Genomic DNA, 22950 nt, shown 5'->3' on the forward strand with positions numbered 1-22950 from the left:
AGCATGGATGCATGCGGAGACCAGTTATTGCTCAGGGTGAATGAACACCTGCTATTTCCTATCCACAAAACCTTGTGCCAGCAGTTGCCAGTAAGAAACTGAGCAGAGGCAGACCCTGCAGGTGACATTAATCCAGCTGACAAATCATAAGAGTTACAAGAAATCTCCAGGAGACTAGGAGTTATTATTGCATTTCTTCTCTTATTGCATAACACAACTCTTTTGGCCACTAGATTAGTTGGTGACAGATGCCTACTTAGATACTCAGTGACAAAAGGTCAATTAGGGTCATGTTTTCTTTTCCCATGGAAAATGCTGACTGTTTTCCCTTGGCATTTTGACGAGTTTAGACTTGCATGTCTTTAAAAGAAAATAATAATAAAAAAATCGTACCTAGTCCATTTTTTCAAGCATTCAGTGAGTGTGAACCTCCATTTTAATTTTTGCCGCTCATATCATTTTCAGGAAAAGGGAAAAGCAAAATAAACTAGGTTTTGCTTGTCTCAGTTTAGTGACTGTAAAAATGTAAGCCACCAAAAGAAAAAGCAAGGATTCTATTGAAAGCTTTTATGAGTACACTGTAAGAAAATTCTAGGTTCATTGTAAAAGAAGCAACCATTTCCTGCTCAAAATTATGCATTAATTGTGCAAAACGTATTTCCAAATAAATTGAAAAACACTAACATAATAAAAAACCCAAACAACAAGAAAAAAGGAAAGCAGAAGTTACAAGACTGGCTTCAGTAAGTCCTGTTATTTGTTTAAAAAAACCCCACAATTTCCTCCTATTCTTCCTCTCACTGAGATCAGACATCAAAAGCAAAGCGAACAGTGTAGATGTTCAATCTATCAATGTAAATTGGCTCTGGTATAGCTAGCACATAAATTGCATGAGGAATAAATAAACAGTCTGTTTGTTCTGCTGTTGAGAAAATACGATTCAATTAGTCTGGACTACCATATGATATATAGTTTCTCCCTTTCTGTGAGATATAATTAGGTACAAGATGTAGCATCTGAGGGACTCATGCCTTTGAAGAACATGACAACTTTTGAATAAATAAGAAGGAAGATGTGAAATTTGCCATGTACCCGTCTTCTCACTATAGGGAGTTGAACAAGCCTTTTTCTGTCTGGCCATTTAATTTGCTCATTTGTAGAAGCCTGCTTTGAGAGATGAGCTGCACAGCTGCATGACCATCTGGGGAAGGAGAGGAGAGGAGAGGAGAGGAGAGGAGAGGAGAGGAGAGGAGAGGAGAGGAGAGGAGAGGAGAGGAGAGGAGAGGAGAGGAGAGGAGAGGAGAGGAGAGGAGAGGAGAGGAGAGGAGAGGAGAGGAGAGGAGAGGAGAGGAGAGGAGAGGAGAGGAGAGGAGAGGAGAGGAGAGGAGAGGAGAGGAGAGGAGAGGAGAGGAGAGGAGAGGAGAGGAGAGGAGAGGAGAGGAGAGGAGAGGAGAGGAGAGGAGAGGAGAGGAGAGGAGAGGAGAGGAGAGGAGAGGGAAAAAAGAAGTGATGACAAAATAACAGAAAATCAGATGGGCGATTATGGAAGTCTCACGTTACTCTTTCCAACTTGTCACTGTGGCAGTAATTGAAAGCAGCAATCCAGCCTGCTTTTCTGTTCAGTAGACCATGTGGAGCAAAGGCTCCTGAATTCTGCTACAGGACTGCTCAGCACTCTTATGCAAAATGAACATTAGGTTCATTAGATGTATGAAAAAACTTAATCTTTATAATGTAAAGAAAGTGCCTTTTATTTGAACAGCAAGGTAATATGTGGCGCTTAGTCACAGTCTTAAAAGATTTAGCTTATTCTCTTGAATGGCTTGGGACCAAAGTGATGCTCTTGCAAGTCTGTAACCTGCATAAGCTAAAGGTATTATTGCAGCCAATATTTCATAAAGGAGAAACTAAATCTGATATGAAGATGGGGTGATTTGTTATACAGTGCAACTGGAAGGTAACTATGTTCTTGAACTTACCTGTCTTGCTAATATTCCTCACTGAAGTGCCAGATCCATCCAAACCCTCTTAGATTTGGTGTAGAAAGCATACAATCATATTTTCATAAAGACATTTTGTTCCACCCTTCACACAGGTTTTAGTTCTCATACTCCGACTCACCTATCTTTCACAGAGCAGGGGTTCAGCCCAAAGCTGCAGTGTGCTTGGGAGTCCTGGCTCCCAGCTCTTCATGCCAGCACCTGGGGCAGAGGATGCCATGGGCACCAGGCATCCTTCCTGGAGAAGCATTGCCTGATGTAGCTGAGGGCTACCAGGGTCTAATCTCACCACGGATGGGCTATGGCAGGTGCCAGGAGGGCAGAGCTTAGGGGCTTGGGTTCTCCCAGTACCCCCAACACCCACAGGCAATGAGTGTTGCTAATCTGCTATGTGTCTTGTTGTAGCGTGTTTGACAGAATCCTCATCAGTGTTTGAAGGAGGACCTTTCCAGTTGCTTCAATCATCTTCTTCATAATTCTGTAGATATTTTTCTAGAGTTCCCCAAGAATGGAAGGGGTTTTGGGGGGAAAAAATGCTTTGTTTTGAATTTCAGTAACTCCTTATGTTTTATTTCCTTCATAATGAGATTTTTAAAAATAAATACTTGAGATATATAGGTGTTTTATTTGTTTTATTTCTAGTATGTTGAATGTGAATATGGTTGTATACCTACACAAAAAGAACCGTTTTGTCTATAAAATACAATAAAAGATATTATAGTTGGTACTGAAAACTTAAATGACTATAACCTTTCAGTTAGATTCAAACATTTTGAATCCAGACACAAAAGTATTTGCTCAACAGAAAGTGGTTTAATTAAGGTATCTAACTAGCTCTGTAGACAGCCATATGTATGCGTGGTTCAAACATGAAGTAACTAAGCAATACATTCTGGGCTTTACTTCCCACTTTCTTGGTTGAATCATTACTGGAACACAATCTTTTTTGTTGTAAATTGCTGTAACTTCTTTGGTTCTCGTGCAATAATGTCAATTTGTATCAGATAAGAAGAGCTGAGCTAAATTCTGCTCATCAAATTATATGCAGCTTGCACTAGTTTAAGATCTATTGCATTCTTATAGAGGCATTGAAAGTTTGCATGGTTACCTTCATAAAAAAAATTTCCAAAAATGTGGGGTGTAGAAAAAGCCCCAAAAACTTGCACACAACTGTTTTATATAGAAAAAGGCAGAAATGTTTTCAGGATTATGGTAAATCCTTTGCTACCATGTTAATCTCGTTAGTGAACAATCAAATCTAAGGTAATGTCAAGAAAAACTTGGGGAATGTGCCTGAACTATACTTCCAGTTAAGTTTCCCAGTGACTGGCCAGAAAATTTCTGGGTTTTCCCTTGTACAGCAAACTGTGTCACCTAGAAAGAGATTTTGAGACCTAATGATCTGCATTACTGTTTACTATTCTCAAAGAGATCTGGAGTTGCGTTTTTTTAATCATCGTATTAAAAATATTTTACTAATCACTGTAATTTCCCAATATGTGTAATTTCCAAGTAACACTATAAATTAGTCAATGGAAGTATGCAATTGGCAAAGCTTAGTCAAGTGTTAAAGTCATTTAATAACGGACTGATATTCAGGTAAGTAACTGAAGCTAATTCAGCATGTAATCACAGTACGTCTACAAGAACTTACACATATCATAGATGCTTTTACCACTAAAATTTTTTTAGAAAATTTTCTTTCAAATAACAGGTAATATAAGTGATACAGGGAAACTCAAATAGTCACGATTTTTTTCCTGAGGTCTAATTGCATAGAAAATTGAATTTTAAATTTTAAATTAAACATATATTAATAGATGGTATGTTTAGAAAATTTTAGAACATAGTTTTAGAACAACAGGCTGGTATATGCAATGTGAATAAGAAGTCCTAATTTGGGTCTAAAGCTGTTGATTACACTAAAAAATAGTCTGAAATAAGTGTGTCAGGTAAATATAAACCTCAGCTTTCTAAAAGTTGCTTAGTCATGCAAGGACTATAAGATACTGAGGACCTGACCTCAGATGAGGCCTGTGAAGGAGCCCTGCTGTTCTGGAGGAAGCTGCCTACACAGCACTGCTTGCAGGATAAAATGTGACTCAGTACTGTACATCCCACTCTTCTGTTCTGAGGCATTTGGCTTATTCCTTCTCTTTATAAAACCTTTGGTGTGTGCCGTGCAGCAAGAAGTTTTACAGTGGGAGAAGCAGCTTACAAAAGCAAGCACTTCAGTCTAAGGAGGGCTTGCAAAGCAGTACCCTGTCACTGTGAAAATTAGCAGTATATGGTCTGGTCTTTGTGGGATACTGTTGGCAGAAAAATCCCTTTATTTTCCTTCTTCGTTTGGGATGAGTAACAGTGTAGTTTGCACTGCTCCATATACTCCGAAAGTGCAAGGACTGAGTCTCAGCTCTGTGAATATGTATTATGGAGGAGCTCGTTTTCTTCTGCCCATAGCAGGAAAATGAAGCTCAGTTTAGTCTTAGAGATAAACCCCAAATGGAACAATAAACCCTAACTGTATAAATTATCAGGGATTTGTTTCAAACAGCACTGAGCCACCCCAAGTGATCGTAACGGCAACCAGATAACATAGCCTAGTGTCTTTCTTGATGGAAGTCTACTCATGACAATCTTTTCTATTCAGCCACTCCCCTAAACTCTTCAAGATCTTTTATGTTATTTCCTAATAAATTCTGCATTATACAGATTTTATAACTTCACATACACATCATCATTTATTAAAATCTGGAAGTCAGCAAAAGAAGCTATAGTGTTGGATCTTGGCATCAGGCAGGCAATCTGAGCTGCTTTGGAGTCATTACTTTCAGCTGCTCCTGAAAAAGTGAAGATTTTCTCCTGAGGCCCCTGTTTGTCACTGTTCTTTTCGTCTTCTTGCTGGCTTTCTGCCTCAATGATGCTCTCTGGCTCTTCATATTCTAGTTTGGTTTGCACCACTGCATGATCAGTTTTGTCTATCCATTCCTAGGAAAATGAAAATGTTGATGTTGGCAGGGACTGAGCTATCAGTCAAAAGAAACCTGGCTGTACAGACACTGAATTTCCTTTAGTAATGGCATCTTTCCAGCATAAACCACAATGGAGAAGATGAAAAGGAAGCCATATAGGCAAGAAGGACATAAAATAGCAGGACGGAAGAAAGGCAGAACAGCAGGAAAGGAGATAGGATTCCACAAATGCATACAAACTCCTGCTTATTATTGAGACCACATTAAACGCATCCACATTAAATACATCCTTGTATTTAATCAGGGCTTTTAGAAAACCTTGGATGTGTAAAATACCTGGTGTTCCCTCCTTGATAGACTCATGTATTCTTTGACCCAAGGCCTGACTTAATCTAAATTAAGACTGAGTTTACATGGAGATTTAGGCAACATACCTTTTCTGTATTAAAGTTTCAGTATTAATTTACATTTCTGTCTTTCTTCTTCAGTTTCAGTTTAAAGCTATCATATATAGAAAGTTTTCAGTGTGTCATGATGAGTTATTACTGCTCTTTGATATTGTCACTGGGTTTGCAACTGTAAATATCTGACCTGTCTCAATACCGAGGAAATCTAGCAGTAACTAAGATAAAGACAGCCCAATTAATACAGAAAAATACATCACATATGTGATGTCATGGACTCAAGAAGCAGTTCGAAAACAAACCCAAAACCTGTAGCCTATTCATCTAACAACCATTTTGTGTCTAAAGGTTTAGCAACTATACACCTCTGTGGCTAAGAGAGGATGCTTCCTAATGTGTCTGATGCCTCCAGAGCCATAAGTGCTGTCACTGGTTTAGCACTAAGTCTCACAGAATTCCACAAACACAAAGGACAAGATCAGGTTGAAACAAGCTCCCTGAGCTCTTGTGTGCAGGAGTAGATGCAAACACCACAGTGGCTTGTCACTGGATGTTATGGCTCTGGACATCCTTAAATTCTTCTCCAGCAATTTCTTTGTTTCTTTCTATAGCATCTTTTCACAGTGCCAAAGCAGCACTATGCTGATTGTATGAGCTCTGGTATTTGCTTTGTGGATCCTCTTGGGGATATTGCATGAGGGGAAAGGCTTTTCTCTTAGGTCAGAGAGTGCTTGTGGTGATATCTTTTCAGAGCAAGTATCAGTAGCTACTTTCAAATTTTTCTTAACACTGTAGACTTTGCACTCTTCCTAGGAAGGGAATGTTTACCTGGAAGTTTCCATTATGATCACTGAAGAGATCAGCAAATATGTATTTTGGATCTGGTATAGCAGGCATGACTGACTTCTGAAGCCTGCAAAGAAGAAAGAAAAACACAAATAGTTTTTTTATAGTGTATATATACATGGTTTTTATACAAGAACTTACATATACAAATATATACATTTCTGTAGCTACAAATATATTTTACATTACAGTACTCTAGGCTTGATTTCTTCTAAATGTGTTCTAAAGTAAAAAAGCAGTTATAACAGTATGATAACACCATCAGGCTACGGGTGATTTTTCTGGTGGATTTTCAACAACCCCATCCTAGTAAAATCTGGACTCTATACAAACTCCCAGCTAGTCAGAAAGTGCGATTCTGCTCCATGCAGTAGTCAGAGCTTTACATTCTCTGGCTGCATTCCCCTTCACAGGGAAGATGGTGCAGCAACGAGCTGTATTGCCTGATGTAGTGAACACAAATGTAAGGTTGAACAATAGAAGTGCACGAGAAAAAACTCAATCTAAAAAGGTTGTCAGGGTCCCACATAATTTCAGCTCTGAAAATACTGCATTTTTGGGTGGGTTTTTTTTCACCAAAATTTGGGGCCTTTGCAGGTTTTGTTTGTTGTTCAGTGGCTTTAAAAAAAAAACAAACCACCAAACCCAAACAACTAAATTCTAAAAATAAGCAGACTCATTCACTAAAAATTCAAATATTATAGATTTATATAGTCTTGTTAAAGTTGAATGCACTCATCCTGCAAAGCCTACTGAAAACAGACGTTGAGTCTGATGAAAGATGTACAAAAGAATGTCAGTTCAGAAGAAATAACCAAAATAATTGGCTTCTTAGAATTTAACAAAAAGAGAAAAAATTAAGTGGAAGAGACATAATTTTGTCATGAAACGTCATCTTTTACCAGAATTGTTCTGCTTTTGAAAATCAAAATCCTTGGTATTTGGAAGGCCAGGATGCATTATTCCTCAAATAGTAATTAAGCTACTGACTTTTACATCTTCGTGATGGCTTCATTTATCAGATAATAATTCTGAGTGCTATGAGACTTGAGCCTGAATGATAGCTCTATTTTCATGACATGGTTATTTAGTAGTAACCAAGAAAATTATATTTACCTCTGCCATTTACACAGAAGAATCAGGAGGATAAGCATCATTAGAAGTACTGCCAGCAAACAGCTTAAAACAATTATTGTATTTGACTCAGGTTTTATATCATCATCACATGAATCTAAGAATAATCACAAAAAAGTATGTGAAAAAAAATTTTGCTTTAACAGTAAAAATTCCTAATCATGCTAGAACATTGACTTCTCTGTAGAAAAAAAAAAAAAAGAAAAAGAGAAAACTGAAAAGTTTTTAAGAACAAATAAGGCATGAACTCAGTTGTTCAATTGAAACTGAAAAGACATCCTGCCCCAAACTTGCAACAAAAGAAAATTGTGCTTTTTTAAATCTAAATTGACCTAGTACAGGACAAAGGAGTGGGCTTACAGTCAATGAGTAGATACGTTACGAATGAATGGAGTATTTCTTATATTCATCACACTGCATTGACAGTCATACAACTTTGTGCTAAGATGTGTACTACATCCACCTACTTACAATCACCAAAGCTTCAAGTACAATTTTACATGTAGCCTAAATGTCTGATTTCCCACAACAAAACAAACATCTTCCCCATCACAGGAAGCAAAAAGCCAGCAAACCGTAAGTGCTGTAGAAGTAACTAGTGGCAGTATAACATCTAACACACAGGTTTATAAAACCAATGCGTTTGTGCACTTTTGGCATTCTCTGCTTTTTCTGCAGCTTTTCTAATGTCACCTCAAGCTCTGCCTCCTACTACTGACCTTCTGCTCTTAGTCATACAGGAGCAACTGTCCAGCCTGTTCCTCCTGCCTGCTTTTTTCACTTTGCCAGAAAGCCACAAAAGTTGTGATCCCCAAGTAAGGTATTCAGAGTCTGTGAAATTTTTTGAGCAGAGCTTTGTCCGTGACTCCCTCTGGTACTGGAGTTGGAGGCAATAATAATTCACGGAAGTCCTGAAGTGAAGTGCTTGCCACGGTGAAGGGGCTGTGCCAACGTCAGTTCTGATCCAGGGGCACTCAAAGCGACTGTCCCCCCTGTGCCTGCCTTCCTCGCAGCTACCTGCTGGCAGCCTCTGGTCAAAGGGCCCGGACAGGGCTGCTGCATGCTGGCCCCTCAGAGGCGCACGGGGAGACACTGTCCACTGTGTTTTCTCAAGGGCATTTGCCAGCCACCCCTGAGGACGTGCTTACAGGCTCACAGCTTGCGTGGTAGGGGAAGCTTCTCTGGAGGTCAGCACTGTGGCTACTGCGAGTGCACAGGCTACAAATACCTGCGCTCCAGGATTTCATCCCGCCTTTGTACATACAGATTTTCTTCAGGTGAGCTAATAGCCCGTCGCATTCTAGAGAACTCAGATCTGGGTACACTGGAAATCTGGCTGTCTCACATAGTTCTGATAAAGCCTGATAAAGGGTGGAATTTTGTGCTTAGCTGATATGATACAAACATGTTGGAATGGTGTACAGTCTTTACTACAGCAAATCTGGTTGTTTTTTGGAGATTTTTTTGATAACCAGTAGAAATACTATTTCCATCAAAGATCTGATTCAAGTCAATCACACTCACTTAAGTGTGTCTGTCTGGTGGGAAAGCAGTGCTGATACTGACTTTGCTTCCATTTCATCTCTTTTCACTCATCCTCCCCGTTTAGATCAATCCAGCATGTATTAGCATCAGATTGCTATGACCTCTGGTCCTGTAGTTCAAGTGGATGTACTTTCAAAACAAACTGACTTCAAACATGGGGCATTATGGATTTTCTTAGGGTTCAGGCTTGATGTCCACATATCATATGTGGAAACCACTGCCCTACACACACACCCCTCCCCCCATGCCACCCCCACCTCCCACATCACATTACTGTTGTTGTTGGACCCTATACACTATTGTAACTCAAATAATAAGGACACTCTTAACTTTGCTGATTATGGCATTGATTTGTAGTGTTATGGGCCATCAGGAACAAAGTGGACAGGGGTTAGATATGGGCAGTTAGACATCCACAGGAACTTTCTTTTATAACAGAAGATGGAGCACAACAGTGCAACATTAATTTGCTGCATGTTCCCAGCCTCTTTTGCAGTCACCCCTTCCCCATTTGTACTTTGACAAGATAGGACTGTAGCACAGCTGTTACCTAATAATGTGCCATTCATCCAAAATGTTTCTGCTTCCCAGTCACTGCTGTAATTAACTACATTGCAGTACGGTACTAGCCTCTTCAGTCTGACTCGGAAAGAATAGCATTTTCTTGGATCAAATCCTTGATCTCCAACACTGCAACACTTAGAAGTTCTGGACTGAGAAGGAAGGCACATCATTGTTAATTCTGGTTTTCAAAACAGTGCTTCAGAATGCTACACTCAGTCATGGTCACAACTAGGACAAGGAATAGGCCAACCCAAAACCTCAGAACTGACTTTTAACTTCTCTAAATTTCGAGGAATTTTGTTTCTTGACTGACTCTTCACTATTCATATCCATTCATCACTGTCTGATATTGAGGTGAGGGTCGTTGTTATGTGTAGCTTAGTGCACTATGCTACAGTTGCATATTGTAAATAGACAAAGTCACTTCAATCCACAAAATATTTGCAATTTATATATGAGACTGGAAAGGTTTAAGTCAATGAAATAACATCAGAAATACTCTAAGAGTTAACTTCAGAATAAATAAAAATCCCATGTCATCTCTTTTCTTTCATTCTATTTTGCGGGGTTTTTCCTCCCTTTTACTCTTCTCTACTCTGTTTTCTGCTTTTATATTCCAAAACTCTTCTAGTCCAAATGTATGACCTTTCCTTTAGATTATCCTCAGCTCTTTGGGTGGCAACTAGTTAGAACTCAAAACCTAAATTATTTCTGTTATGGCAGGATCCAAGATCCTAAAAATCTTAACTGTTTTCTGCTGCCAGCTATATTTGCAAGTATAGGGTGGGAGAACAATTTGAAAACAACTCTATTTTCCATTATATGGAGATTCTACTTCCAACTCCTTCCAATGCTGACTAAAAATGTCACATTCAACTCACTTGCCACTCTTTGTCAAACTTGCTTTTGTATTGAAGCTCAAGTCTCAAGCACTTCACAGCTCGCTCTGGTTTATTACAGCTTACAGTAACAGTGTCTTCTTTCCAGAAGAAGGTCACATTTTCTGGTCGATTGGGCTTTACTAAGAAGAAAAGAAAGAAATTTTGCTACAGTCTCTTAAAAAGCAGTACTTTGCAGTTACTTCTTCCTTGTCTCAGTGTTTCTCTGATAAGTGAAGAAGGTGGACTTCCTTCTTGGGGAGCTCACTTTTGTAGCTGACCTCCAAATTAAACATCAAAATGGAGCTTGACACCATAACACTGCTCACCATTTGAGGTGCCACATTCAAAGGTAGATACTATCTCATGCCAGGAGCCTATTGCAAGTACTTAAGGAAAGACTCTAGTTTCCTCATACTCCCTGCAATCAAGAGAAAGAAAGAAAGGGACGGACAAATTCAGTACCATAAGACCTTTCCTTCATTGGAAAGAGACGGACAAATTCAGTACCATAAGATCTACAAAACACACTTGTGCAGCTGCTGGAGGCTATGTGAGATATGGTGGGACATCTCAAAAAACACTGGGTGCCTCACTGTGCACAACTGAATCTACCCCTCACTGTTTTCAGATTGTCTGAAGAACGTGCAATGGTATGATTTATGTAGCTGATTAGTCTCCAGTAGTGGGAAACAAAGGGGTGAAAAGACTTACCTGCTTTCTCAATCCTTCCAGTTGCCTTTCTGTATTATGGAAATTCCACCTTGATCAGAATTAAGTCTGATCCTTGATACTTGTGCTTTGTTACCTAACGCTTTTGAAATTCATTTTACTATCAGTGGTTGTTTAATAGCCATAATTCAAGGATCAGGATGCATCTTTCCATGATTTAACAGATATTGGTAAAGTTATGAGATATAAAAGTATTCTCAAATTTAGATGCCTTGACAGTTTTTTGTTGACTCTCTTTTGCTAAAGCATTATTAATAAATAATAAGAATGTATTTGAAATGTATATTTTTCCAGGTAATTGTGTTGTATATTTTCTGCATTATTTTTATCAGAAAAGATCCTTCCACTTGAAGTGCTGTAACTATGTGAAATTCCAGAAGATTTTGATAAACTAATTTCATACTAGATGTGAAATATGTATTTTGGGGAAGGAGGGATTTCATAGAACCAAAAACGTTTTCTCTTCTAGTAGGAGGATGTCTCTTTTACACTGACAGACTGTATCAGAGCCACTCAGCTAGTTTCTATGGACATCTGATGATGGTTTTATGACAGCCTCTTTGATAAGAAGTAGTTTTCTGCCTCACATCCCATGGAAGATGGCAAAAGAATGGAAGGTTCACAATATGAGGAAGGTCACATGGCCACCACTAAGACAAGAAACTAAGTTTTATTCATTTTCCTGATATGAATAATGAGCAGGCCTGCACTACGCTAAGCACATCATGATGATTTTGAAATTGTGTTTTGGGACAGATCTGAGTGTCCCATGTAATCTCACTTAGCTGCAGCAGCACACAGGCCTGTGTAACTACTAATGACAGCAAGGAATGAAAATCAATGCGAAGTAACTATAGCTTGGCTTTGACACACATACTGATAACATTTTATACACCAATATAACTGATTTCTTCGCAAACTAAGAACAACTAGAGAATCAGTGAAGACACTAGGATGACCAAAGTAATTGTGATTTTACATACTTACTATAAAAATCAGATTTTAGTCTTTTAGAAAAAAGCTCTTCACTTCCATTGCTGTTCCTGATAGAGATGGCAAGGGTGGGTCCTTCTGTCTTAAAAAGACATCCAGAATTATAATTTTGATCCAATAAATAGGTGGGACATGGCTTCCAAACTTTGTGCTTGCCTTCATCAAATCTATAAATTAGATAATATTGGTGAATGGAACACTTAACAGTTAACACAAGTCCTTTTCATTACTGGTTTTTCTTTTTTCTTTCCTTTTTTTTCTTTTTCAAATACTCCTACCAAGTGAATTCTGCATATGGAATTTCTTGAAGCAGCAAATTTCATAGCGGTGTGAGGGAATTAATTACCCAAATCTCATTGACTTTCCAACCCTGGGTTTTGATGCAGTCTGAAATTATTGTTTTCTTCACGTTGTTGTCCTTGTTGTTTTCTAAGAGAATGGCTTGTGCAAACAGGTCTTTTCATGAACCAGTTTCCAAGATTGTACTGCTAAAAGTTTTTTCACATACACCATCCAGATAGGGAAAATCAAGCGCTATGACTATCTTTACCCAAAGCATGAAATTTCTGTTAGTCATTAATGACATCAGTTCATAAGGAAAATATACACACATATGTGGAAAAAACCCTTTCAATAGTGTAATTAGCATAGCATTTAGCACAAAGACTGAAGAGGGTCATTTCTTTCATATAATGTCTGTTAGTGACTATTCAGCAGGCTTATTGATTTGTACACTTCTGTAGCACATTGTGAATATAAACAGGTTTCTTGCTAGATGATTAACGAATGTTAGAAGCATTTTCAGGTACAGTTCACAATAGACTCAAGTGGACTTAGATATTTCAGTTTCTCGAAGTAAATCCTTTGAGAAGAGAAGAAAAGGCATCATCAGTACTCACGTATAAGAAAATGACACATTCTCGCCAGGAAATAGTTCTCTTGCTGCCCATGTGATCTGCATCTTCTCATTATTGAAATTGATTATTGTGGTGCTGATGGTATCTTTCCAACCTGCCCAGAACATTGACAGAATTCATGATTTCAGCAGTGAGTATGAGAAGCATCCTTTGACATGGGTAGGCAATCAGTATTTCAAAGACATGCATGCAGCAGACCCGATGATCATAAAATAAGACATAAGAATATCTAAAATACAAGGGAAGAGAGTAAAATAACCTAGAGAGGTTGAAATTAGAATTTCAAAATAGGAAAATGAAAGCATGCACAGCAACACTAGAGAGCACTCCATGGTCCCTGAGCCCAAAGGTATAGACTGGTTCATGCTTATGCAATCTATGGGAACAATACCTTGATGTCAGATTTCCCACATGTTACCTGCTAAGGTTTTCCTGCTAAGGAAAACTGTTTGGGAGCTAATGCCACATGGATCCTGTGTGTAAACTTTCAAATATTTATTGTAAGAAACAAGGGACTAATGCTACAGGTCAAGAGGAGATCAAGACACATAAGAACCCAGAACAAATCTGCACGAGTAGGTGTACAGATTTGATAGATGTGGTTCTGGCAAATTCCACCTTACTGACAAGCAAGATCATTTAATGTCCTCTGACTGCACACAGATATTATTTAATCTCCTGTCCTTCTCCTTGTCATAGCTCTTAATAGGGACACAGGTATTTTAATTCTGTGTCCACCAGGATTCCACAATCAGATGCTGAAGATAAATCTGACATTGAAAAATGGAGAAATTAAGAAGGTAGAAGGATTAGAAATCCATTCTATATCAAGCAGAAGGACAATTTTTTTATTTGGCATTCTATAAGATGTGAAATTATATTTACTTGAATAACAAAGAGGAACAAAATGTGTCTTGAATATCAGCAAGAAAACGCTTCAGGGTAAAATTTGCAGGCTGCTGTCTCCAGACATGAAGTGTCTACAACTGAAAATTTTTGCTGGAATATTCCTGCCTAGCAGGAGAATAGAAGATTTTTGCTTTAATTGCTCTCTACTTTTTATGCTACAATAGACTTTTGAAGGGGTTTATTGTGGAAAAAAAATTAAAATATTTCTTATGAGCTTTTTGTCACATACAATAATCCTGAATGTCCATGGGAATCAGGCCTAACTACCCTCCTGATTTCTAGCTATTGCTCTGTAACCAACACTGAGAATGTGAGAAAGACCTGTGGGTTCAAGCAACTTTTTTGTCTATTTTCATGGTTATATCTCTACATCTAGATGTTTCATGACTTCTGTAATTGAGTTAGCCAAAACATTTCTGTATAGGTGTAATTGTGTTGTAACATGTTTTGTCAAAATCATTTAAGAGACAGTTATGGCAGAAATCCAAGAGACACTGGGTAGATGTAGCTGCAGGTCCCTGCTTCATGATTCATAGAGCTCTGGTAAAAAAACATTCTGCTCTTAATCAAAAGAAGACCTTGAAACTAACTCCTCCATCTCCTAACTAATGCCTGTGAGCTTGTTCCATATTGTTTTCTCAAACTGAAAATCTCATGTGTTTTTCTGAAGAATAGAGAAGTCAGTACTATTACACATTGAAGCAAAACCAGAACTTCAAAACCTCAAAAGCTATCATAAAAGGGAGTTTATCCAGCCAGTTCTACCTCTGTTACAAGAGACTACCTAGCCCTTGTTTCCTAACTCTTCAATCCCTTTGTAAGTCCCCTCAGCAGGTCTAAGAGATGATCATGTCTTTAACTAAGGCCACTAAAAAATATGATGGCAAAGTGCCTAACAGTGAATTCTTGGTCTGCAATCACACTAACACATTTTAATTTTTATGGACTGAATTCTAGCATGGTTGTGCAGTATATGGTGTTATGCTTAGTGTGACTGAAATCCATATGACTACTTGGACTTCGATTTTCTATAAACATAGTTAAATGTGTATGTAATGCATGTTTGAGTGCATAATTACATATTTTCCACCTTTAAATAAAACTAACATTATAAAAAAGAATAGTAAAGTTACTGAATGGATAATACTGTACTCTCCTGAGATCATTTTTATGGATATAGAATGAATCTGTTCAATTCCCTTTAGAAGTGACAAAATAAGTACTTTCCACTTTTTGATAATTAGTCTGATTGCACATACTCTCACTTTGAGAAAGAACTACTAATGTCCATGCTTCAGCTGTGAAAATAAAAACAGGAAGAGCATTTGCTTTCTTCATTACATAATTTCAAGGATAATTTTGAAATTAATTATTGATGCTGTATCTGTTGCACAATAGTTTGGAAAATGGTGGATGGCCAAATGTGTTTTTTTTAGGATACGTTTTTGAATCAATTTTGAAGTCAAACATGAGCAAAATTCGTCAGTTTAATCTCAGAAGGTGGCTTAACGTCTCTGCAGATAGCTGTGCACACACGTCCATCTTCTTGAGCTTGACAGAACGATTTCAGGTAAGCTGTGTGCTAAGCAGAGAGACATGCAGTCTGGTCGGTAGGACAGAACAAAAAGTGGGTATCTGAGAGTCCTATCTTGGGCATAAATAACCCAGGCTCTGCCAGGACCTTTACCAGATGAAAGGTGCCAGCTCAAAAACCTTGCTTGGACCTGGGCACATGGGCAGCCCCACCGAAAAACACAGCAGTGTTTTTTCCACTATTTGGAGGGTGGGCTCAACGCCCAGTGTTTATCCCATTGCTCCCTGGCTGTGAGGTTGCAGTACTTGGCCCAGGACGTGAAAGATCTGCTTGCATTGATTTCTAGCATAAAGCAAATGGCATGGCTTGGGTTTATATACGAAACTAGTCTCAGGTTGCTCAGTGCTGTAGAGTTGATAGTAGCTGAAGTCTGAAGGGGATTGTAAAGCAAAGAGGTAACTTTACTGGTGAAAAGTAGGTGCTTGCATATGTCAAATGGTTGATAGAGGTTTTTGGAGATCTTGTAGAATGTGCAATGAAAAATGGCTTCACTCCAAGTTGTTCAGTCAATTTGGTCACAAGGGCTGTACAGGTACAGAAAAAGGGAAGAGGAAAAGGGAGTTTATAACATAAATAGGCAATATTAAAAGAAGAGAAGAAAGGAGAGTAAAAGCTTGTTTTAAATACCTCCAAGAGGAAAATACTGAAAAGCTATGAGTTTTATCACTCCAAGTTCAGACTGGTAAAATAATATTGTATTGCTTAGTCTTTCTGAATGAATTTTCTCTTACTGGGCAGTATATTATGTATGTAAATTATGTTTATAGGGAAAGTGGTGGAATTAACACAGATAGCACTGGTTCATTAATTGTGAGAGAGAGTATACAGAATTTACTCATGAAAACATGTGTTATACACCTGGGAAAAACTATGGTGCCAATATTTATATTGAATTTTCCTCTCAAAGAGGTGATGTGTGCTTGGGAAGCTCCTTGAACCTGTGACTATGTATCCCACAACACTGACACTGCCTGCAAGGAAATAGAAGATTTTGGTAACGTGGTAACCCAGCCTTCCCTCTCCATATAGGCCACCTCTTGAAATCCTTTTCTAGGGTGACACATTTTCCTTCAATTCCAATGCATAAAGGTCATGAACATCAAAATCCTAAATCCCATAAAGTTACATTAATGGGTTGTTCAGTCTTTTAAAACTGGCGGTGGGTTAGTTGAGGTGTGGTTGGCTCTAGAGATGGATAATCAGGAAACCAGACAGACCTCACAGGATTTCCACAAGCTGAGGAGTGGACACTAAGTAAAACCTGGGGGTCTATTCTGACTAGTCTGTTGGAAGGCAACAAAATTCACCAATTCATTCTGAATCTTGGAAACACTTACTATGCTTTATTTTTCAGTTACATTATGATAGTTCTATGCTACTTATTAGAGGCTGAAATTCAGAGATGCACACTATATCTTGGGTTTAGCAATGCATATGTTTTTTGGATGACAGAAAACATCAGTTTGGCTCCAGTCCTGCCGTGATTTATTGATGGACTTTACACACTCTGAGTAGCCCACTTGACTTCAGCAGGATTACTCACAGTGCACCAGCTTAACAACACATATAAATCTTTTTAGCATCAAAACGTTTTCCTGCAAAACCCCTATATATTATGAATTGAAACTCTGGGATTTTAACATTTAAATATAAACATCAGCAACTGCAGTTATTTATGTATAAAATGGAAGGTAATATATTATTAAATACTTTAACAATAAATAGAACCATTTAGTAGAAATGGAACAGAAATAGTAATAAACTATCTGGTGATATGTACATATTCTTTCCTGTGCTCTAGTTTTTGAAAACTTCATAAGAAATCAGCTTTAACATAATTAACTAGCTATGTAAGACAGAAAAGGCTTTATAAATTTTCTATTATTGATTGTGTTTCTAGAGCTCTAATCAGGGCAATTTTCTACTGTGCTTCATAATTTTATGAGTTTTGTGGCCTTTTTGAATGTAATAGGAGTTGTGTTTTGTATAAATGTTCAGTAAATATTTGTGTGCACCTTTTCAAATGATAGCATGTATATGTTGCACGATTCACATTTCAACATGAAAAGATGCATAACCTAAGTGAGGTTTTTAAAGTTTGGATTAAATTGACATAAAATCCTCTGAGGCCATGTACATGTTATCTGAAATAAGGTATTTCCTTCTGATGATCTTTCCTTTGCCTTTGACTGAAAAGGTGTTTATTTTGTTAATGGAAAGACAGAGAGAATGAGAATAGACGGGACCATTTCTCTCTCTTTCTTTAATATGGAATTTTTATTAATCCACCTGTAACACCATGGATCGTTCTAAGCTAATGTGTTAGCTCTTCCACGGTAATTGTAATTGCTTAAAGCATTTTCCTATTCATGACCCTAGAAGCACACAATAGACCAAAAAAGTAATACATTTATCATTATTCTTTGTATTATGACAATGGGTAGATGGAAAGGTCAAAAATATTATGAATAGGCAGTCCCTGGTTTAAGCAGGGGTGGCAGCAACTCTGTCTTAGGATGGCCTGCTGGTCTAGCTAGGCATGCAGCAAGTTGCAGTGCTGTAGGACACATACCAGTGCCTGGGAGCATGGGCTTCAAAGATAATTATCCAATTCTACATCTTCGGTAAAACCAGATGGGAGCTGGTACGGCTCCATGCAAGACCAACCTCACAGGCACTGCTGGGCACCTAGCTTTACTCAGGACAGAGAAGCAGGGAAAATACCATTATGGTGTGTGGAGAAAGTACTTTCATAGGGGGAAAAGAAATTTCCTTGAGCAACAAATTATGCAGACATAACCATGAGCAAGAATATGAGCAAGTACATTCCACCTCCAAGCCACTTTTCAAAGTTTATTACTGAGAAAAAAATACAATTGAAGGGGAACATTGTGAAAAGGCTGAATGCCATGGAACAGAACAAAAAAAAGAAAAAGAAGAGGCAGAATGTCAATCTACAAAGATAACAGAATGGAACATGCATGTACTGGAACAGTTGTAACCTCTTTGAAACATAAGAAGAAAAACCACTTTTGATTTCCTTATACTGATGACACCTGATAAGTAACCACATGTTGAACTTCCACAAGTTGCAGCACACTGTATAGAAACTAGTGGAGAGCAAGACCCAGATCCGAGCCTACAGTCTGCAGTTACACTTAATATTACTGATCTGTGAAACAGTTTCATTTCATTAATAGGAACACATGTAGGCAAAAGTGCAGCTCCTTGCACACAACACTGCTGAATTGAATGCACAGGAGAGACTGAATAAAAACCCGCTCTTCAAGAAAAGAAACAAGACAGCAAGAAGGAGTTTTTTATAGATATTTTGAGACAAAGCATAATTCTTAAAACATAATTCTTACAACCTATCAAACTGAGTGGTTTTGGTTTCTTTTTCAGAAGATCATGAACCATTGCTAGACGTCACAACACTGCCTCAATTAAGCACCTTGACTATAATTCCAACGTTCGTTTCACAGTCATGCCATAAGTACAGCACCGCTATATGTGGTTGCCAGCTCAGGACACGGAAGAGTCGTATCCCCTCACAGGAGAGCCAGTGACTCAGAGGAGCAATTAACTGGAGAAGTCAAGTGGTGCTGCATTGTTGAAAATGGTACTTACCATACATACAGTAGAACAGAGAGATGATTTACAAGTTGATAAGACAGAATCATAACTTTAAAGTATTTCTTTCTCCTTATAAAATGAATGACAGGAAATGTAATAAATTAACAGGAGTGAAGATTAGATTATTGGTCTATGTTTGATTTCTGTAATAATCCATTTATCTTTGGCAAGCTATAAGTAATGGCATTGCAAACAAACACGTGAACTAGAGATGTTCTTATATTTAGGTAGCCAAATAACCAGTCTTTAATGTCTTTAATTTTTTTGCTGTTTAATAATACTTTTACCTTGATGTTTTCTCAGTGAAAAATATTGCTGAATATTTTTCCATTGTGTTCATTCTTCCAGAATACTAAGCACTGAAGTCTTACCTGGAATACATTTTATCCATCCTTGTTCAATCTGAAGTCTTTTTTGGATGTACTCTAGTCTGTTATAACCTATGCCTTACACAGTAAGTAGTCCTGCTTAAAGAACAGGTAAGGGAGTTCTTAGTGAGTTCTGTCTTGATTTTTAATTACAAAACTTTCATAGAAATCTGTAATTATCATCATCATAGTTGGGTTGGTTTTTTGGGTTTTTTTAGAATCCACTTTCACCTCTTCTGGATATCAATTTCTATTTAGTTGATTCTCTTCACCCAAAAAATATTGAATATTATAATACATGAGGTAAAGTACTCACAGAAATATTGCTAACTAATATATCAGTTTCTTAAATAAATATCTGGGGATTTGAACTTACCAGGAGATTGTGACTGAGGAGCCACCAGGTTACCCAGTGTAAACATCACTGAACATGCTTGAAAGATGAGTCTCATGGTGGGAATGATACAACAGACTGTGAAGAAATGAGTAATTGTAATCTCTGGACTTTACTATTTGATCACTTTATACTAGAGGCTGGAGACAACTAGAGGAAATGACTACAGGAAATGAAAAATTGTCATATCTCTAGCTATAAACAAATCAGAAGTCCAGGACTTCAGAATGCACACCTTCATTCATGTTAAAAAAAACACACTAAGTTCTCAGAACACGAATATCTCTCTTGTCAGCTCTTTGCTTTATCTTTTCACAGCTGTATCAATCAGAGGTGAACATAGCCCTGATCCAGAGGAGGACCTGGTAGCTGTGCATATCCATGACCACATCATATCATGTATGAAGGACATTGACCTCAAAAGTGCCCAGTGACTTGAGAGTAGGAGATGCAACACCAGCCTGCCTCCCCACTTACAAATCACGAGCTGTGCTTTCTAGAAGATGTTTATACTGCCACTCCATATGCCTGGTGCTCCTCAGCTAACCTGAGGCACTTCTGTCCCCAGATCAGAGGCAAAAGTTATGGACCATTTTGTGACAGAAAGCTGAACTGCTAAGGGTTGGGAGGCTATTACACAAGAGATAGCACTAGGATGAATTTCCTGCTGTGTTACCTGGTCACATACATACTGCTATAGCTTCCAAATGCATCCATATACCTAACTATATACACTTATATATATATTTATAAAATACTATACCCATACCTTATATATCCATATGCCTACAATTATACATAGAAAATGGGAAATAGAACACTGTTTTGACTAAGATAAATATATCTCAGTAAAAGCAGAAGTTAAAATCTTTTAATAATCACAATTATCATGCCTAAGAAGACCTATTATCTCTAGGTCTGCAATAAACTCAGCTTGGACTACATCCACAGAGTAGTGCACCAAGCAGGAGCAGTAAAGCAGTGGGATGAAGTAGTTGGTGCTGAGGACTCAAGCCACACAGTGTGCATGGGGACAGTGCGGAGCTTTGCATAGACTAACACTAGCTCAGTCCCATGGGCAGAGCTAGTCAGAGCCTGCTAGATGGCCCCTGCTGGAGCGCATCTTCTGGGCTGGACTCACCCAAGAGGAAGGAACACAGTACTCCACTTTGTGAACAGAAGTATTGGGGTGATTGGGAGATTCATTTCACAAGGATGGTCCTAATCTGAACTGACAAGTCAGTGTGGCCCTAGTCTGCTGCTCTTGTCCAGCAAGAGCTCAGGAAGACAGCCCTGAGTGCTCTCTACTCTGAGCTTTCTATCTGCTCCTTTCACATCCTGGTAAAGGGATACAGATCACTTTTCTAGGGATCTGTGAAACAGGCAAGCACATCGACACATTTCAAATCCAGCCTTTGTTAAGCATCACACAAAATAAGCTGCTCCATGAAATCAACAAATAAAAACATAAATGACAGACCTCAATTTCTATCTCTGTTTCCTAACTGGTCTCAAGCTTTTTCTGTGCTTACATCAGAGAAAGCACAGGCACCTTCTCATGCAGGGCCATGCCTGGGCAGATGAATGACTCAAGTCATGCTGCATGCAAAGTGGCCTGGGCGCACCCCCCATGCTGCCTTCTGGAGACCTCATTATCTAGACTACTTTTTGCCTCCAGTTTCTCAAGTAAGGAGAGTAGAAGTTTGCTTGCTGCACATAGTACTAGGTAGAGAGCTGGATCGTGGCTGATAATACACTCAGAAGTGCTGACATGATTTCTATTTAGGCTTATTTTCATTCCTCTCAGAGCCTTCTCTAGCATGTTCACTGTTCTTTTTAACCCAACAGTACTGTTTGTCAGATAAGACCTTTATCAATTTTGTCACACCATCAAAATCTCCAGTCAGGTGATGTGATACCAGTTTTGATCTGGCTATTCACTTTTCTGGGGTTGGCTGCTTTCACTGGCTTATCCATTGCATGTCCCAGGGAAAAACTATTCAAATCTCAGTGACTTTTGGAAACGCCAGCATGGCTGTCTGACACACATACAGTACTCTGTTAACTGTCTAGCTTCTGCTTTGATCAAGTTCCTCCAGGGAGGCATGAATTCCTGGAACTAAAACAACAAGCAACACAGAACTGAAATACTAAACTAGGTCGTAGGTGATAGTTAATAGAAAGCTGAAATTGCTCATGGTTTCCACAGTCAGCATTGTAGAAGCCAGTGAGATAAACAAATGAAGGCAGAGATCCAAAATTCTCTGATCCCCCAGGACATGGTAACTCCCACATGTCCCCATTTGAGTTGAAAATACATTTCTGTTCCAGAACATATGTTTTGAGTGTGATGGAGCTGAATTTGTGCCTGTCTGCTTTTTACGCAGGTAAAACACACTGGACTGCAGACCTCCCAAGACGGTTCATTTTGAAAGGAAAGGGTGCTGGGAGACAACATGCAAATAAAAGGCATCTAAAATACCTTCTGACTTATAATTATTCTGATTTTGAGACACTACAGTTAAACCAAGGTCTAATTCTCAAGTGGCAACAGCACATTTTCACAGATCATTTCCTCCTACCCGGTATTTTGGTACCTCAAGTTATTGTTCCTGCCACTAGTCTCTACTTCCTTTTAAGATACTGAGGGCCTCTTGAAGTCAAACAAAATTAGTCCTTTTGCAACTTTTGAAACCAAACCTAGGGCTGAGCTCCTGGGGAATAAAATGCAGTGACTGGGTCAAACAAAATGTTTGCATAAAGTTGATGCACTGTCGAGATATTTTTGCTGCTGCTGAAAGAAACATTAGATTTGGCACTTGAGGGATGTAGGGTCTGGGCACCTCCCACCTCCCCACTGTGCAGGCAGACACTGGCCCAACCACCTGCCTCAGGTTCCGCTTTCTGGAAGCCAGCATTTTTTACCTGGTTTGATTTTTTCAAATATGGATGATCCCAGTCCATGAACTGAAAAGCTGCCTGTGAGCCACGGGATCTGCTCTCCCCCAGGTATTTTTCTGCCTGCCTGCAGGAGTGTAATTGATTAACTTGCCCCCCTCCTCTG

At 38.6% G+C, this 22950-nt stretch overlaps 1 protein-coding gene across 2 annotated transcripts; it reads right to left on the reverse strand.

The window, feature by feature from the left end:
* Positions 1–2617: 2617 nt before the first annotated feature.
* On the reverse strand, positions 2618–22906 carry CRLF2 (cytokine receptor like factor 2). 2 transcript variants are annotated; one of them, XM_040584877.1, is made up of 9 exons: positions 22812–22906; positions 19869–19964; positions 12968–13079; positions 12063–12235; positions 10347–10486; positions 9452–9614; positions 7339–7453; positions 6205–6289; positions 2618–4988 (listed from the first exon to the last, which is right to left on the reverse strand). In XM_040584877.1, the coding sequence occupies exons 2-9, from the start codon at positions 19942–19944 to the stop codon at positions 4716–4718; spliced, it is 1137 nt and encodes a 378-aa protein (XP_040440811.1). In that variant the 5' UTR covers positions 19945–19964; positions 22812–22906; the 3' UTR covers positions 2618–4715. The 2 variants fall into 2 exon arrangements, with proteins under 2 accessions (XP_040440811.1, XP_040440810.1); XM_040584876.1 differs by lacking the exon at positions 22812–22906 and adding an exon at positions 15894–16012 and having other exon boundaries at positions 19869–19957.
* Between the last annotated feature and the right edge of the window lie 44 nt (positions 22907–22950).

The sequence above is a fragment of the Falco naumanni genome, chromosome 2 (genome assembly GCF_017639655.2).
Source record: "Falco naumanni isolate bFalNau1 chromosome 2, bFalNau1.pat, whole genome shotgun sequence".
Classification (NCBI taxonomy): Eukaryota; Metazoa; Chordata; class Aves; order Falconiformes; family Falconidae; genus Falco; species Falco naumanni.

Coding starts and splice junctions, on each gene's coding strand:
- CRLF2 (XM_040584877.1), bottom strand. CDS start 19,944: ATGAGACTCATCTTTCAAGCATGTTCAGTGATGTTTACACTGGGTAAC. Junction 13,080..19,868: donor TCCTCAGTCACAATCTCCTG/GTAAGTTCAAAT, acceptor TGTTCTGGGCAG/GTTGGAAAGATACCATCAGC. Junction 4,989..6,204: donor ATCATAATGGAAACTTCCAG/GTAAACATTCCC, acceptor TCATTTTCCTAG/GAATGGATAGACAAAACTGA.